At 37.9% G+C, this 19,480-nt stretch overlaps 1 protein-coding gene across 1 annotated transcript in view; it reads left to right on the top strand.

Moving 5' to 3' along the window:
* Positions 1–18,770, top strand: part of PRR16 (proline rich 16) — a gene marked incomplete at both ends in the record, with an annotated part of 93,871 nt that extends 75,101 nt beyond the window's left edge. The window contains one exon of the mRNA XM_082302201.1: positions 18,012–18,770. Within this exon, the coding sequence (XP_082158327.1) occupies positions 18,012–18,770 (759 nt within the window). The remainder of the gene's footprint in view (positions 1–18,011) is intronic.
* Between the last annotated feature and the right edge of the window lie 710 nt (positions 18,771–19,480).

Below are 19,480 nucleotides of genomic sequence, written 5' to 3'. Positions count from 1 at the left end.
ACTCTTAAATATGTATTCTTTGGAAGATTAATTTCCACAGCCTGGAATTATTTATTTGTATGTTCATGAGTTCTCTTAATTAAACTCTGCCCTTACAGAGAAGGATTGAGGATAACTCTAGATGTTAATAGCAATGTAAAGAACTGTATTAGTGAATTTGTTCCTAATTAGGATTCACTCTTTACTACAGTCCAGTGAAGAAAAATACAGATTCTTATGCTCTGCAGTTCTCTCTTTCACTCCATCAGTAAAAGCTGTTAGCATGAATGAACATGGTCTGTGTCTGTACAACGTCTTGGCCCATGAATTCCCCTTTTTATTGCTTCCTTCATATCATCATGATGCATTCTTTATTCTCTTTCTCTTTTTTGAGATAACAGTGCCACCCTTTCAAATTATTCTTACTGGTAGAAAGAAACCTAGTTTCATCTCCAGAATCAGAATCTGATGTCAGTGAGTAGAAATAGGTTGATTTAATTAAGCAGAGAACTAAAGCTTTATTTCATTACCTGTAATGTGGGTGTACTTTTTTAAACAAATCATACTACAGTTGTAATGCTTTAAAGATTCAATCTTTTAGATGTCAGGACTCTGTTCTGCCCATTAACTCCATTTATTCTAATTGGAAGCTTATAATCTGCAACTAGATAATCTGAATATAAAGGTGTTTTGTCCTTGCTAAGCTTCTGGAAGTCTTGAATATTTTCTGCCTCAGTAGAAGTAAAATCTTTGCTACATACCACAATCACTTTTATTATTTCATATTTTTTAAACAACAACAACAAAAAAACCAACAAAAAAACCAAACCAAAAAAAACCCCAAACCTAAATTCTCTGTCTTATACTCCTTGCTTATTTAATGCTACCATAACTACCTGTGTGTGGTACATTACATTTTTCTGGTTCTGGGATTTATATTTTTGTATGTCAGAGGTGCTGGAAGTTTTGAATTCTTTATGTACCTGTGCATAAGGCAGCCCTGATAATGCAATCTCATGAATAAGCTGAGCAATTTTAATGCTTAATTTGCTTCATTACCTTTCTGCTGTGACTGTTTGTATATATGGATTCAACATATGGGGTTTTTAAATAATATTTGGTGTAATTTCTGCTTTGAAATGAATGCGTATTTGTGTAGCATATAATTGTTTCTGCTAGTCACTGAGACGCCATACTGGTGTTTATTTTTGTTCATTGGAAAAAATGCTCAATACAAATTCTGATAGTGCTCTGTTGGAAAAAGTAGTATTTTCTGTAATGCATTAAACCCAGCTAATTAAATTAGAACTGCATCATCTGTGTGCTCTGTAACCAGTGAACATATGGGTCTTACCACATCTTGAAATGCAGAACCAGAAATTGAATGATGATGTCTGAGAAGAGCTGTGCATGCTTAGATGGATGAGATTGTGTTGGTTAACATGTAAAGAAAAGCTTAGTTGATGGAGAGTTTGTGGACAGTTTTATATCAATAGATGTTTTTTTGTTTTCATTATTCTTAGTTTCTTAACAGTTGTGGATACCAGAATATCCATATCACAGATTGCTGAGATCTAGAAACAAGCAGGGCTAGAGAACTCCTAGTGTGTAATTTAGGTAACTCTGCAAATGGAAAGCAAGGTGCGTATAGAGAAATAGTACCTTCAGAAAGTCTGACTGAATTTGACACAAGCTGTGTATCCCTTTATTAACCTGCTGTATTACTGACTTGTACAGAATGGAAACTGGCAGAACCAAACTAGACACTAACGAAACAGAAGAAGCCTGGGAGATCAATAGAAAATATAAAAAGTGTGGGGATGGAGACTTCTGCAGCCTGATACTTTGCTGTCTTCTTCCCTCAAAGTGTGGTGATTTTGACATATGTAATCCCGTGAAAGCTGAAGCCTAAAATTTTTCTCAAAATTGATCAGAAAACTTTGTCTTTCAGCACCAAAGATGATAAGGCTCAACTGCTAAGACTGGTTCCTCTGCTGGTTTGCTGTCACTTCATGTAACTTCTTCTCACCCTTATCCATATCCATCTTCTGTAAGAGGTTTTATAAACTCTGTTCCTGTGTGAACTACAACTCTTATGCAGGGGAATATTTAATCTTTCAATTAATGTGTATATCTATTTTGGATTTCTTAAAAAAAAAAAAAAACAACAAAAACCTTCTTTCTTCTTGAAGTTTGGGTTCTCAGGCAAGTGGTTTGAATCACTTCTTAGTCACAGATGAGTAAAGCTTGAATGCGAGCAAGGTCTAAGACCCAAGTAGTGCTGGCTGTACTCATCAGTGTCTGTGAGAGCATCCCTTAGTGGTCATGAATTGTTTGACATATTCAGAATTGCCATGGAGACTTTTAATCTTATATAACCTGTTACACCTGGCTCTTGAAAACATGTAATTTCCGCAATATCTTACAACAGATGTTATCTAAAGAATAACTCCCCAATATGTCGTTAAATGTAGGGAATTTTGAGTGTTCTGTTTTGTTGTTGGCTGTTGTCTTTTTTTTTTTTTTAAATGAATGTTCCAGTGTCCATGTCCATGAAAAGAGTGTCTGAATTTTAGAACATCTACATTGGTACTTGACAGTAAGTGTTTTATTTATCCTACTGTAGGGAGAACCTATTAGCCAACAAGATTAGCCAAAAAGATTCTGCTCTGCAGTACTGAAGCAGAATAATTGTAAAAAGTAACACACGTTTTGCAAGGAGGGTTGCATATGAGAAATGTAACCCTTGTTCCAGAACATAGAATGTAAATGGATGAGAAGTAAATAGTAAAGAGAAAAACGGTGCCACATAAAGATAAGAGCTCATTTCCTGAGTTAACACAGCAGTTACATCAGTAGCCAAGCTGGAAATCAGTCAGACTCCTATTTTCTGTGATCTCCTTTAAGATAACCTGTGGAGTATGTGAATAGGTTGCAACTACATTCAAAGCAATTGTGATTATATTCTTCTATTTAAAAAAATGTATTATTTCTACTTCTGCAATACCTCTGAATGCATGGGACCATGTTCCAAGGACATAATGGCTTTGGTTTTGCAGTATCATCAAGTTGTTTTTTACACTTCTTCACCTGGGTGAGGACAAAATATTTGATCTTAAAAATACTTTAGAAGGTATCAAGAGCTAAAAAACTACCTGCTGTAAGCATGGGGAGGAGGAGGTCCATCAGTGGACCCATTTTTTTTGGTAATGGTTTTATCAGTGCAAAAAGGCCTCTATTGTGACTGTTACTAGCAATGTAATTCAGCCCTTGGATTTTACTAACTCAGAGGAAAGAAAAAACAAAGTGCAGTGGTCACCAGGTTACCTGGATATATTACAAATATTTGATAGCAGGTGTAAAATAGAATATAATAGTGCATATACGCATACAACAGCACTTGCATAAAAATGCATATAAAAGAGACAGGTGATGAAAATCTGAACACTTAGCAAATGTTGTGGTATTTTGCAGAGCTGCTTTTGTTTTAACTGAATAGATGTTAGGAATAGTACAAATAACTATGATCCTTGCTTATAAATTATGGCTGAGGTTTTTATCTCTTGACATTTTCCTTTGTGCTTTTGGTTAAGAAGGTAGTTGGTGTGTGTCACAATCACAGTCCACAGATATTAAATAGCAGTATTTAGTATGTAGTACTAAATGCTGTACTAATAAAGTATTAGCTGGTAGTAATTTAGATGTACAGAATTATATCTCTAGAATATAAATCTTATTTATAGAATCTGAGAATGGTTTGGTTGGAAGAGACCTTAAAGATCATCTAGTTCCAACTCTCCTGCCATGGCAGGGACATCTCCCACTAGACAAGGTTGCTCAAAGCCACATCCAACCTGGCCTTGAACATGACCACAGATGAGGCATTCCACAGTTTCCCAGGAGGGCAGTGTGTTCCAGGCTTCAGTACCTTCACAGTGAAGAATTTCTTCCTAACATCTAAGCTAAACCTGCTCACTTTCCATCTGTACCCACTACTCCTTACCCTGTCACTACAGTTCCTGAACAAGAGTCCCTCTCCAGCTTCCCTGCAGGCCCCTGCAGATACTGCAAGGTTGCCATGAGGTCTCCATGCAACTTTCCCTTCTCCAGGCTGAAGAGCCCCAACTCTCTCAGCCTGGCTTTGTAGGGGATGTGCTTCAGTCCCTTTATTGACTTCATGTCCCTCCTCTGGACTTTCTCCAACAGTTCCATGTCCTCCTTATGTTGGGAACACCAGAACTGGACACAGCAGATGGGGTCTCACCAGAGCAGAGCAGAGCAGAGCAGAGGGGCAGAATCCCCTCCCTCGCCCTGCTGCCCACGCTGCTTTGGGTGCAGCTCAGGACATGTTTGGCTTTCTGGGCAGTGAGCACACACTGCTGGCCCATGTTGGGTTTTCCACCAACCATCACCCCCAAGCCTTTCCCCACAGGGCTGCTCTCAATCACTTCTCTGCCCAAGCTGTCTGGGATTGCCATCACCCAGGTGTAGGACCTTGCACTTGTACTTTGTTGAACTTCTTGATGTTCACACAGTCCCACTTTTCAAGCCTGTCCACGGTCCGTCTGGCTGACATCCCTTCCCTCCAGCATGTCACCTGCCCCACACAGGCTGGCATCATCAGGGAGCTTGCTGAGAGTGCTCTCGATGCCACTGTCCCTGTCACCGACAAAGGTGTTGAACTGTATCGGCCCCAGTACCGACCCCGAGGGACACCACTGGCCACCATGTGGACCAGGAGCTGTTTACCACAACTCTTCCCACACAGCCATCCAGCCAGTTGTTTATTCTCCAAGTGGTCCATCCATCAAATCTGTGTCTCTGCAATTTAGAGGCAAGGATATCATGTGAAACAGTGTCCAAAGCTTTGCATAAGTACAAGTAGACAATGTTAATTGCTCTGCTCATATACACCAGTGCTGTAGCTCCATCACAGAAGGTCACCAGGCATGACTTCCCCTCCGTAAAGCCATGCTGGCTCTTTCCAATCACCTCTTTGTGTTCCATGTAACTTAGTATGGTTTCCAGGAGAATCTGCTTCATAATCTTGCCTGGTATAGAGGTAAGAATGGCTGTTCTATACATACCATCCACTTGCCTCTTTTAAAAACGTGGCTTATAGTTCCCTTTTTCCAGTCATCAGGAACTTCACCTGACTGCCGTGATTTTTTAAGTATGATGGATAGGGGCTTAGCGATTTCATCTACCATTTCCCTCAGAACTCACAGGATTTAATTTAAATTTTCCATATCCCCTAATTATCATCTACAGTATGTTACATCTAGCCCAAAAGAAATGTCTTTAATTCCTACCAGGAAGATGCAACCTACCTACCTGTGTATAAAGAGTTCTCTCTTTTCAAACTGCCTGATGCCTCAGAACTTACAGAACTTAAGTAAATGCAGTTCTTTTGACTGAACCTAGTCAAAACATTTCTTATGCCTTTAAAAAATTAAGTGCAAGTCCATAGTATTTTTAATAATGTTAATTTGAAACTTTAAAATAATTTGCAATAGTTATATTTCTGTAGACATATTAGGATTGCTTTATTTTACAAACACAGATTATATTTTTCACATGTCTTGCAGCACTTTCTTGTGTTAGAAAGATGTGCTTTTTACCTTGGTATTCAGGTCCATTTCATGGGTCTGAACCCCAAGTGTCTACACTTGCAACTTAAATTTGCTTTCCCAGAAATCAGCTCTAGGTCTCAGTATTAAAATATGAGTTATGACTATAAAGCTTACCTATATAATTTTCTTTTCACTAACAGCCCAGAAAACTACACAATTATTTGTTCAATGCTATCTGAAAACATTTTAAATAATATATATGATGGGATTCATGGTAAACTTTAAATGCATACACCAGAGCTCTCTTGTGCTTAACATCTCTTCTCACCAACCATGTTCTTTTGAATGGTCGAACTGCCTTTTTCTTTGAATCAAAGCCAGCCGAGATGACCTCCATAGGAGAGCAGCAGAAGGGGGCACTCGATCTGTCTTTCTAGTGCTTCTCTCTTCGTCCTGCCAGCTGCACTGGAAAAATTCCACTATTTACATCTTTGCATCTAAGGACCACTTCAAAATAATGGGTACAAAACATTTCATTTCTGCTGCCACAAGTACTACAGTTATAAGAAAGGGATTGAGGATTATAAGGACTAGATGTGAGGGCTCTTCAAAGTGAATCAGTAATGTGGGTGGCAAAGAAATGCTTTACTACTTGAGGCATTGTGTAATTGACCTGAGCAGAACTTCTGATATATTGGGGGGTCAGAGGGGAGAAGAGAGAGGGAGGAAAGAAAGAAGGGAGGGAGAGAGAGAGAGGGAGAGAGCGAAACAGAGAGGAAGGAAAAAGTATTCACATCTTGTAAACTCCAGAAGACATTGTGAAAGGAAGGTCCAGCAAATATAGAAAGCTATTTTGTTCCTCTTCTCTTGAGGTTTGGATCAGATTTTCCTTATATTGTCAAAATCACTATAGAAATAATTATTGTAAAATATACATTTAAAAGAAATATTCCATATCTTTTTTAATAAGATGCTAAGTCAGCTGAAAATGCTTTGTAGGAAAGCCAAAAAGCAAAACCAAGCTTCAAAGGCTAAGCATCGACAAGTCATTTAATGGAGTGAGTCGTTTTGACTTTATCTTTGGTTGGAAATTTGCGGTAGTTGTACTGAATCTTGACTGCAGTTTGTTACCTTTCATGACTGAGTCAGGCAGTTTCTTGCCCACCCTGCTCACCCCACTGTGTTTTGCAAATCTGTTTGGAAATCCACAATGTATCTTATTACTGCAGTTTACTTCTGTAAGGCAGTTATTGACTTACTGAGGAGAGCACACCTCTTCAGAATTTTACCTTCAGCCTTTCATTAATACTTCTGTAAGTCATGCCTCTCTTTTGCATCAAAAATAGCAAAACTAGCTACATCCAAGGGGAACTTGTGCCCCAGATGCAGAAGCATATGAACTGAATACACGGAAGAGGGACTGGACCACAAGCAGTAAAACCACAGTATTGTGGTGCTGAGTACAACACCATGTACCTTCTGGGATGGCCAAATTCTCTTTTAATAGCTCAGTAGTGCTGGAAATGTAAGTACATTACAGGCATAACAGGCCCAGCTGCTTTGCAGATTGTGCAAAAGCAAAGAAAACTTTCTGTTTTCTTGCGTTATTAGCTAGCTGATCTGCAACCAGAAACAGAACTGGAGCAGCAGCTACTTCTGCCAAAAACATGAGCTAATGGTCTTATAAGGACAAAAATTTAACAGTCTTTGCTTGAAAAAACATCCACAGTATTGTATTTTGGCACATTGAAATAATTATCTTCTTCAAAAGTGCTGGAAATACCTGAGCTAGAGATTTCCTGGTTTTTTTTTTGTTTTGTTTTTGGTTTTGGTTTTTTTTTTTGAGGTGGGTGGAGGATGTATCTCATTGCAATCATTAGCTGTGAACTCTGCTCCTTCACCTTTGCTCCTCATGTATCCTTAATTTATGATATTTGCTAATTTCTTTTTGGACTGGAAGGCAGATAGACAGCTTTCTTTGAACTCTAAAATAAGTGACTTTGATTAAATTCAGCTTAAACTGTAAAATAAGTGACCATCTATATTATATAAACATGTAACATTACATTGTTTGCTTTGAATTTTGTTAAACAGCTGTCTTGACAATGGTCCTATTATGCTAATACGAATATGTAATTATTGTTAAATCATTTAACTGTATTATTTATTAAAAATACTTAGCTACAGTTTGCTTTTATTCACAGTTTGCTTTTATTCATTATAATGTCTGAAGTACATTAGTCACTTGAAGGGCTCAGATTTAGATGTCTAAGAAACAGGCAAAAGTTTTATATATAGAACCAAAAATCAGACAGAACTCTATTTATGTATATACTTCTCATGTGCCCATGAAGCATTTTACTGAAAGGAATCTGAAAAATTTGTATTCTTAAATATTAAGATAAAATATAATTTTATTTAATTTCCTTAAGTATGTTGTGATGCACTGCGAGCAGAGGTCATTTAACTTGGAGCTACAGATAATTAAAAGGCAACCATGTATTCATTTTAAACCTTCATGGTTCATAGCAATTACTTTCTCTCTTAACAGAGTTTGCTGATTCATTACTTTTATTTATTAGTGGTGTGAGCTCACCATGGGCTGTCTCCTGTGATGCATTCTGCCCCGTACATCGAGGTGGAAAAGGTCAAATTGAGTTCCAAGGAGCCTTCAGTAGGGTCACTATTGCAAAATATTCTGCGCTCTCTCATTCTTGGAGCAATGTCTACAGTCCTCCTACTTCCAGATGTTAGGTGCAGCTCACCAGGAGGGCAAGGGGATGACGGGAGTTTGTGCATTTAAGACCTCCCAGCTGAAAAAGTTGCAAACTTTCTAATAATAATCATAATTATCTATAACATTGTTTTTATCCAGGCAGATAGTTCAACCTATTGCATAAACAGAACCTCTTTCAAAGACAGGACTTATGAGCAGAAAGAGTATTGCAGGTATGTCTGAAAAAAAAAAGCCTGTTGCAGGCTTTCAATTTTTTGAATGTAAAAAGCAGAGAATGCTGTCACTTCATCTAAAGTTTGCTTTAAATATGCGATTTGTTCAATATTTAAACTAAAATAAAACTTAATGAAGTGCAATTTAGGGTCATGTTTTGAAGCCAAAACAACTGGTTAAAAGTGTCTACTAAGTTAAATCCTGTAGTTCTGTTCAGCTGTGTTGAAAGTGTATTTTAATAAGTGTCCAACAGGAAGTAGTATTTCCAGATTAATATAAGTTTGTTGCACATTTCATTTGGGCTTAAATGTGATTTTGGAGCTGTAACCTAAATGGTGCTGAAATACTAAAATATGGAGGCCATCTAGACATTAGCATTTTACTAATAAAATCCTTTAAACCTCTAAACCTAAGCCTAACATATGATCTCAAAAAGGATATATTGACTGTTCTTGGAGAATGTCTTTTTAGTTTTAGTACAAAAGGATGTTAAACATTTTTTTCTGGAGTCTCTTTTACAGGGCCAGAGGAAAAGGAAGGATGCTGATTAATAGTCTGTGTAGTGAGACAGTTTATTTAAAATCAGAGAAATACACCCAGTGCTTAAGACAACAGTTAACAAAAGAATTGCAATAGAATTGTTTATCAGTTTCTCAGCAAATTCTTTTGGGTATGCTAGATATTTAAAATTATTTTGCAGAGCCATAATATTACAAGGGCTTTTTTTTTCTTTTCTTATGATAGCTGTTAGTAATGTATTTGAAAACTGTACCTAGGAAAGTATTTATGCAAATATGTGATTTTTTCTAATCCTACAAAGGAACTTCTGGTCACCACAGTCTCCATGGTAAGCATTAATTATTTGGGGATGTACATACTTTTAGGAACTTCTACATTCTGTTCACCTTAATAGTTAAGATCTTGGACAAATATTTAGCACTCATTTAAATTAATATGGTTTCTAATTAGGCAGATCACTGTATTTGTAGTCATCATGAATGAGTGTTTATATCAAAGATTGTTATGTAGGGACTAAAATATCTAAATTTTACGGTATTGCATTTACAGCAGGTTTACAACGTTTACTCAGAAAACAGTAGCAATAATGAGAATGCATAGATTAAGCATTCCTTAGTTTTTGTCGGCATGCAGCCATTTTCAATTTTGTTACATGTTCTGAGAAAGAAAAGCAGAAGTAAGCTGGAGGGAGTATTGCTGAAACATGTAAACAAGGATTTTATATTAATTCTCCAGAGTTTTCTACAGGGAAGACTTTTTACTGTTATTTATGTGTATTTAAGCACTGAACTCTGATTAGCAATTTGTCTTTTAAATTTCCTTCTTTGTGCCAATGGATTTAAAAGAATTGTATGCAGAATTACTTATCAAATGTATATTTGACATGCCCAGCTTCATCCTTTTTTTTTCTTATTAATAGCATGAAGATAGAATAGTCTGCAGTCTTTGCTTCCAAAATTTATAATTCCTCAAATTTAGGCAAAACAGTACAAAATTCAAATAATGAATAAGTTGGATATTCTTCTTAATAGTCATGCAGGCTGCATCTACAGTGTCAAACCTAAGTTTGAAGATTAAGAAAAAGAAAGGAATATAATTGACATCAGTCTAATAGTAAAGGAAAAATTGCCGATTTTCCATTAAGTTCCAGTTTTCTTTCTGAGTTGTGAAATCAAATTTTCCTTGTATTTTATTATGCAGTCTTCAGTAATTTCTTTAATACTTAAAAGCCCCTTTTTTTTCTAGTGGTGAGAATTTTTTCGGTGTTCAGGACAAGCTGTACTAGATTTACTTGCTGCTCTCGGAATCTGTTTTTGAAATGGGTTCCAGGGTAGCGCTGCGTTAAATTGGTTAGCTGGTTAACATTGCTGCCCATAGTGGCATACATTGTACTTGCTATTTCAAGTCCGTGGACTGATTTGCTGTACTTATGCAGTGTTGAGCCTGAGTTGCAGTTTGTCTTTCAGCCTGGGTAACAAGTTACGTGTGAAATCATTTCATTTTGCCAGAGTTAAGATGTGTGTCATCATTCTGTGTCTTTAGATATGACAAATCAGATTTAATCTCCTTTCTTTTTAGTGAAATAATTTATTTTCCTACATTGCCAAATATGAGCTGATGTGAGTATTTCACATCACTCATTTCCAGTATCTCACTGCAAGTGTAAAATTCTGTTGCCATTAATAAGGAATGCTGACTTGTTTCAATGAATATTTTAGAAGAGTTATTTTTTGTTACAAATATTATTTGAACTTGCTTTTCTCAGAAGGATTTTTTTACTTGTTTGTTACTTTATTTTCTCAGGGCTTCTGTTAGTTTATCATAATTTTATCAGGATTCTTCTGTGTGTGACAAGAACTGTAATTGTACTATACATCATGCTGTGAATACGTGCTACATATCTGCCTTCATGTCTCTCTCTGATCTTCCAAACAGCATCCCTATCAGACTTCATCCAGAAGGGTTCACAGGGGAATTGCCATGGCTATGTTGAGTTCTTAAGGTGGAAAATGGGGAGCAGCTTGCTGTAATTTCTTTTTTTTCTTTTTTTAATCCCTTAATGGAAGAAAAAGTATTTTTTTAAAAAAGATTTTGAATGTGGGCTTCCCAGTTTGCTTTCCCTGAACTGCTAATTAAGAATGATGATGATGAGCTTTCATGGCCTTGTTAGATTCTCAAGAGCCCAACACAGTCTTAAATTTTCATTTACATGTTTATTTCCAGCCTAACTTGGTGCTCAGTCTGCTTCGAAATGTAAGACAACAGTTGAGTAATGTCTGTCATTGAAAATTAGGCATTTTTAATTTCATTTATGTACAGAGGCTAAGATGGAATGTTCTGCATACCAGCTCTGGGGTTCCCATCACAGAAAGGACATTGACCTGCTGGAGCAAGTCTAGAGGAAGGCCGCTGAGATGATCAGAGGGACACAGCACCTCTCCTGTGAGGAAAGGCTGAGAGAATTGGAATTGTTCAGCCTGGAGAAGAGAATGCTCAGAGGTGACCTCATTGCAGCCTTCCAGTACCTGAAGAGAAATGGAGAGAGACTTTTTGCAAAGGCATGTAGTGACAGAACAAGAGGAATGTCTTCAAACTGAAAGAGCATAGGTTTAGATTAGATCTCAGGAAGAAATTCATTACTGTGAGGGTGGTGAGGCACTGTAACAGGCTGCCCAGGGAAGCTGGGGATGCCTACTTCCTGGAAGTGTTCAAGGCCAGGTTGGATGTGGCTTTCAGCAGACAGACCCTAGTGGAAGGCATTCCTTCTCATGGCAGGGGGGTTGGAATTAGATGATCTTTGAGACCCTGTCCAACCTGGGCCATTCTGTGACTCTATGTTAGTCTAAAGCATAATACTACTTTGTTGAAGTTCCTAATGTATTCTTTAGCCAAAACTTTGTGGTGGCAACAACATCTTCACGTGTGTAACTTTGCTTAGGATGGAGTTGATCTCTTAGATGCCCTAACATTGACAGGCTTTGCACCAGCCTTGCCCTTTGCTGCTGCTGCAGGGTGAGTGACTGAGCTGCTGAGATACTACTGTAAGAGAAAGCTGAGCTAATCTGCATGGAAGTTCGTATTTACTCAAATATTGAATTAATCTCCAGTGCTTTGTTACAGTATTTTAGCACAAGCAATATTATTTATTAATACACCTTTATATATGAGGATACTGATGGGTACATTGTAAAAACAAACAGAAAAACCTACCCACAACCCAATTGCAAGACTCAGAAGGCTTCCATAGCTGCAGTTTTCACAAAACAGGTGCAGCTTGAGTATTATGCAAGTTCATTTAGCACTTTTTCTATAAAAGCATCTGGTTTTCATCTCAAACAGAAAGAGGTGTAGGTGACAAATCCCTGTAATGAAGGTGGAAAACTGCAGGATATTGCAGATGCCAAAAGCTTATGCAGGTTCAAGAAGATACAGGCATGTGCACAGTATATAAGTATGTCAAGATCTGCTTAATACAAAATCTGCCAAAAAGTTATTGAGTTAGAAATTGTTTGAGAGTGGGATGAGTTTCTACACAAATATTTCTGTGTGACTTTTCTTGTGTTCTTGCCTGAGCACCTGCTTTTTGTAATTTTTCACAATACTGTACTAAGTAGACCACTTGTCTCTCCTGCTATAGCTTTTCTTTTGCTTTCTTTTGGCAATTTTTTAGCTTACACAGATTTACAGACTTGTTTCTAGTCTAATTTTGGTTCTGTTTCTTCTTGACTTGGAAGCTGTATTCTCTGGGGATTGGGGACAGGGAAGGGGGCAGGTGGCACTGTAGAGAAGTTTTCTGTGGCAAAATACAAAAGATACAGCCATGGATTGACTGAAGCTGGAATATAAGCACCTGAGAAAAGTTTCTTATTCTGCTGTTAGGCAGCTTAAACTGTAAAGGGAGATATTGTCTCTCTCACTGTGAACAGGGACCTCTGTTTCATTTGGTTTTAGCTCTGGGATTTACAGGCACTTGTGTCCTTAGATATGACAGAACTAATCACAAAATATTCTGCATTGGAAGGGACCCACAAGGATCATCAAAGCCAGCTCTTAAGTGGATGGCCCGTGCAGAGAACAAACCCAGAACCATGGCATTATTAACAGCATGATCTGACCAGCTGAGCTAATCTCATGTTCCCCATATATACTGAACACTCATTTTTGGCAACAAAGGACTAATAACTGTACAGGAAATAATAAGCTAAAGTGAGGTGAATGTAAATAGTTTGACAGCTTGTCTAGAAGATTCCGATACTAATTATAACTAGTGAACAATTTCTTGTAGGATTAGAGATGCAATTATGAGATATTAGAGCTACTGATACAGCATATTTCCCAGTACTTTACTTAGAGACAAGAGCAGCCTCTTTATGGTAGAGCTGATTGCTCTTTTATTCTTAATTACATATTTATTCTTGTGGCTCATCAGGTAGTTAATTTTTACATATAAAGTGCAATATTTGTCTATGTCAAACTTACAAGTTTTTTGAATTGCTTTAGAAATAAAGAAATTATGACATTCCATTTATTTTTCCACCTAATTTTGTTCATTTCACCACTAATTTCTTTAGTTCAAAGTAAGAACTAGTCTCACAACATGATTTGATTTTGGTTGATTTAAAATCAAAATCAGCATCTATCCATAACTATTCATCTTCTAGGAAACTTCCAGTGAACTGTTACATTTCATAGCTGCACACTGCTATGGTGGAGTACTAAGGAGCAGTATATGAATTGTACCTACTCCACCTCAGAAGTAATATCACCTAAGTTCCATGTTGGGGTCCCTCCCCCTGCCATGTGGTCCTGGCAGAGGGGCCCTGAGGGCACAGGCACAGGGTTTCCCTGCCCCTGCTCAGCCTCGTTCCCCATTGCTTGTTTTGTGTTCCCCTGAGCGGGCGAGGACCCTCGGGTCCCGTGATTGAGCAGTTCCTCAGCAAAATATGCATGTTGCAGTATCTGCACTGTAACAGTTCCATTCTGTTCAGGCAGCTTTTTTGAGAGCTACTAGCCTGTAGAGAAACAAGTAATTAAAAAAAAAAAAAAAAAGTTATAAATTCATGTGAAACTTTGAAAAACATAAAGAACTGCGCAAATGCCTGGACATCTTAGGAAGCACTACAATTTTTTACTTCTGTGAACTTAAAAATTATGAATCTTTAAGTGTATGATAATTTCCTTCCTGAGAAGCAATTTGCTTCTTTATTTAAGGGTTGCAAAAAAAGCTCAAGAATTGTCTGTGGTGGATTGAGGGCAGCCAAGGGATTATATATTCACTAAACATTGGTACCTTGTTGCCTTTAAATAGGAGGAAAAACAAACCAGGTGAAACGTTTATTGTAAGGAGACAGCAAAACTCTCCATAGATGTATTTTAGGATGTGCATAAGACAATCACACAAAGAACAAAGAAAGAGTGAAGGAAAGTGTGATTAATTGTAGAGATGCTTTTCAGAGAAGTTTAGGGATACAAGTAAGAAGTACAGGTACATGTTACTTTCTATGTCATATTTTAGTCTTACGATTACAGAGTTAGATTCTTGGAATGAGATCCGGCATCCAGTGAGAAATACGGAGTTTTCATTATTGGTATAATCAAGTTAGGACCTTTGCCCACAAAAGGCCTTCAACAGAGGAGGTAAAAACTAGACAAAACTTACAAGTACAGCTCAAACAATGGAAATATTAGGTCAGCATAGGCTGCTTTTGATAATCACAAGACTTTCTTGGACTAGATTCTGAAGTTCCTTTAAACAGGAACTGCAGTTTGACCTCAGTGGAAAAGCAGTACTTTATGCTAGCTCTGTATTTTTAAGCAATTTTACATAAGAGTTTGGTAACATTGAGGATCGGGTTAACTATAAGATATCTTTGCGTTGCAAATTGTTTGCAACTTCTGTGGGTTTTTTGGGGTTTTCTGGGTGTTTTTCCTGGGTTTTAATTGAGGTTGAGTAGTATTTTTGTCCTTTTTGCCTGAACTTGATAGTACTGATTAATTCTCCATACTGTTAGTTGCAGCACGGAATTTCTGAGTCCAAATGCATATTGATAAGGGTGTAATCTTGGATTTTGGTAGAGAAATCCAACTCTATCCCCACTGGGCACCTAATATTGTTTCCAGTACCCACCCAGAAAGGGAATAAGAATAAACTGATGTCCTGGTTCATTCAGGGGTGTCACAGTGGATTCTACAGAGCTTGAAGCCTCAGGATATTGCTAGCAGGGTAGAAGTCGGCATCTCTGCAGAGCTCAAATCCAGTTAATGGCTAAGGAGCTCCTCAGGCTATAAAATTATGTATCCCCAATCTTTTTACATGTGTATCAAGTCCTGTTTTATTCCAGAACTGAAAAAATGGACACATTTCTGCACAACTAGAGCAATTTTCCTTTTTTTTTTTTAAATTAATGTTCTCTCTCTTACTTACACAGAAGATGCATTGTGAAACAGGGGCTGTTTTTTTTCTCAACATGCTTTTCTTCTTTTTAACTACAACAGTTTCAGTGGGTTAGTCACGGGTTCTCGTGTTGCTTTTTCATCTTATTTGAGTTTTACCTTCTGGGATGAAAAAGCAAAAGAAAAGAACACTACACAGAATCACAACTTGTGGTGGAAATGAATCTGGACAGATAAACTGTGTTGTTGTGTCAGAGCCATTTCACGCTGGATTTATGTTTTACAAATGCAAAAGTGACAAAAAAAATTTTGATGTGTACTACACATTTGCCCAGAAGGCATGAGATAAACTCTGTAGTCATTAACTTGAAGGGCAGTTCATAACAGATTTTCCTGTTACTCTTGAGAAAATTTTTGCTCTTCAATGAATAATTGTTCTATTTCTTTGCCTGCCAAGGAATTTCTTTGGTTTATGCTGCATCAATCCATTCTATAACTGTTACAGTTCAATAAAAGATGATAGGATGCAGTAGTATTTAGATACATACAGGCAGACCCTAATATATACACAAATCCATACTAAGCTTGCAGAGGGATGCTTAAATTTCAGGCTTACTGTCCAGAACTTGACTGTCTTTTTCTTGTTTCTATTTGTTTCTGAGAAGTTCTCTCTGCCTTAGTTTGCTTATGTAATGAAAGGTGAAAATGAGAGTTCTTTCATTTGTAAACTGTCATTCTTGCAATGAATTTTGGTACAGATGGGGTTTGCCTACCCTTATTCTGAAATTTTCAAGAGTTCTTATATGCTGTACCCTGGAGGGGATGTGTGAGATCTGACAGTTACCGCAGTTCAACTGTACATTTCAACTTCTATAATATTATTTTAAATCCTTATTATTTGGGGGATTTGATGTCTGTCTTTTAAGAGTATGCTTTTTCTTTATTCTTTTTTTTGGAGAAAAAATCAAAATAGAAATTTAAATGCAACATGATGCTGGGCTTTGAACACTGAATAAATGAGTCAGTTTTTTGGCCTTTTAGAGAAAAAGTAAAGCTTTTTCAAAGATTCTTGAAAGCTCTCTGAATGATGCTGATTTGCATGTTTGCTGGTTTTAGGAGAAGGAAAGCATTAAAGTGAATTGCTGCATATGAATTTTTATGAATTTTGTATTATCCAAATCAGCTTACTGTATGAGCAGTGAAAGCTGGAGTGCTTTTTCATTTTATGGTAGTTTTGCTTTTATTATTTGTCTTTTACTACTGGACACCTAAGTGAGTGACTGGTTTAACTAAGTAGTCACTGCCTTCAGTAGTGACTTTCACTTTTTTTGCAGTTAATATATGACTCATATGCCTAAAAATAGTCTTAGTTTGAAATCAGTAGTATCAGCACCAAATTATTGAAAGCAAGAAGTAGAAATTAAAGTTTCTGTGGCACAATGGCAACATCTAGTTTAATTTCAGAGGTACTGGGGTGTCCCCTCCACAACATCATGGGTCTCCCATAAGGACCCCAAGAAGTAGCACAGGTTTTTTATTCATGCACCAAAGTTAATTAAGCAACATTTCATCTACTGATTACTTTATGTACATCCTACGAGGCTGTAAAGGACAGAGACCAGTTTTTAAATGTGTGCTAGTGCTACTTCCTGTAGTATCTGTTGTAGTTACATGTAGCTTATAACTAATGTTCAGCTGTGTACGGACTTAAATGCAGTTTTCAGGAAGGGCTTTTAATTGTCCTATGAAAAACTTTCTCTACCGAGTAAAGGCACTATTGGTTTCATGTCCTTTAAAAAATCAGTAGAAAAAGTAGTCTTAAAGACTAGAAAAGCTCTAACAATGTAGAATCTAAAAACAGAATCCTGGGAGGTAGAGGAAAACTTCAAATAAAATGCATGAGTTCTTAAATACTTGTAACTGAAAACGAAGCAACTTTTCCTCTTCCAGCAAATGCTATTTCAGTATTATTTTGGAGGATTTCAGATCTTATGGAAAATATTCATATAGGCATATAATGCAAGAGAGAATTTGTTTCTCAGAGTCTCTTTTAAATGTTAAAAAATGTTAAAAAATTGTCAGAAAAGTGTGTATCAAACTTTGATTCTAGGTATCTAAAATCACCTATACAGAGAACACGTATTTAAATCTAGAGTGTTTGAAAGGCCAGAGCTAAAAGATACTGTGCAGAAGTTTTGGGTTCAGAAGCTGTCATGTAGAAGCTAAAGTTGAACAGTTTTGTCTCCTCCTGAAATGGATGGCAAAGTGTAATATTGAAGAATTACACTTCACTTAAAATGATATTACCGAGTAAACCCTGGAGGGGAAGAAAGGGAATTTCATTCTAGACTGTTTCAAGTTATATTTCTCTTGTATTCAGGTGATGACCTAGCAAACTAGCCATTCCTATCATAATTATTGTTGTCATTTTTATTCTGATTATTTTGTTACGTTGACAAGAAAAAAGAAATAATGGTCTAAAAAATTAGAGGCTTGAGTTCTGGAGAGGACAAACTGATAGTGGAGAATGGTTTTGTTTTTCTGTGCCTTCTCTGGGGTACGCATTTCTCACTGTTCTCACTCTGGCTGTTGTGCAGGTGGTTGACCAGATTGACACGCTGACTTGTGATCTGCAGCTGGAGGATGAGATGACAGACAGTTCCAAAACAGACACACTTAACAGCAGCTCCAGCAGCACAACAGCCTCCAGCTTGGAGAAGGTCAAGGTGCGGGGCAATGCGCCCCTCATCAAGCCACCTGCGCACCCCTCCGCCATCCTCACCGTGCTGCGGAAGCCAAACCCGCCCCCTCCTCCGCCTCGACTGACGCCTGTCAAATGTGATGAGCCTCCGAGGCTGCCTCCTTTGGCCAACCCCGTCAAGACTAATGGCACCCTGCTGCGGAACGGGGGCCTGCCTGCCGGGCCCGGACGCATCCCAAACGGAGATATGTGCTGTATACCGAACAGTAATTTGGAGAAAGTCGTGATGCAGCCTCTGATGCACAGACCTGAGAAAGAGCGGTGTCCCCAGCCGGGAGCAAGGGAGCGGGTACGGTTCAGTGAAAAAGTGCAGTACCACGGCTACTGCCCCGACTGTGACGTTCGGTATAACATTAAAAACAGGGAGGTGCACTTGCACAGTGAGTCTGCCCGGGTTGCAGGAAAGCTGCCACACCAGTGCCCTCCTCTGCCGCCTCCACCACCTCCGTTGCCTCCATTTCTTCTGGAAAATGGAGGGTTGGGGATAAGTCCCAGTAATAGCTTTCCCCCTCCGAGACCTGCAACTGTGCCTCCGCAAACTGCGCCAAAACCCCAGAAGACCATCTTGAGGAAATCAACCACTACAACAGTGTGAAGTATGCCCCTTGTACTAACTCTTTGTTTTTTCCTATATATAAACATAAATAGGTAATGAGCACTTTCTACTTGAGCAATAAAAAGACCCAATGTATTACACCCTGTGTCCAGTGAAGTGGCATAAAAATCACATGGTAAGTACAAAGAGGAATACTCGTTGATCTTATTTGTACTCACCAGAAATACCATTATGGCAAAGGGTGCTGAAAAAATACTCACTCTTTAGCACATAGGTTGTAAACATCTGTAGCAGTTTCTTTTTTGTAGCATGGTTTAAAAGACAATGAAAAGAAAGCTCAATGTGAAAATAATGCATAGTGATTTGTGATAGATTTCAGTCTATCTGATGAAGGGGAATAACCATGTCTCCTGGCTTTTGGGACTTTTCAAATGTCTTTTGATGAAGCAAAGTGGAGTACCAGATTACAGCCTTTGACTGAATTCTAGCAAATGCTTTTTTCTCTTCATGAGTGCTTGAGCAAACTCACTCTGTGTGAGGTGGTGCAGTAGGAGATAATCACTGGCCTTTCGGCAGCTTCGTCTTTGGTGGGGAAGTAAAGAAATAATTGAAATGTATGTTGGCATGGCTCTGGAAAACTGAGTTGCATTTTGTTTCTTGCTTGCTCAGTGCATCACTACCGAGGTAAAGTACAGAGTTTTAACATGAGCAGGGATGGTCCCATTAAGTTTCCCCCCCCATTTCTCTGT

The sequence above is a fragment of the Coloeus monedula genome (assembly GCF_965178545.1).
Source record: "Coloeus monedula genome assembly, chromosome: Z".
NCBI classification, from domain to species: domain Eukaryota; kingdom Metazoa; phylum Chordata; class Aves; order Passeriformes; family Corvidae; genus Coloeus; species Coloeus monedula.
The sequence above is the reverse complement of the archived record's forward strand: the minus strand, read 5'-3'. Positions and strand labels throughout refer to the sequence as shown.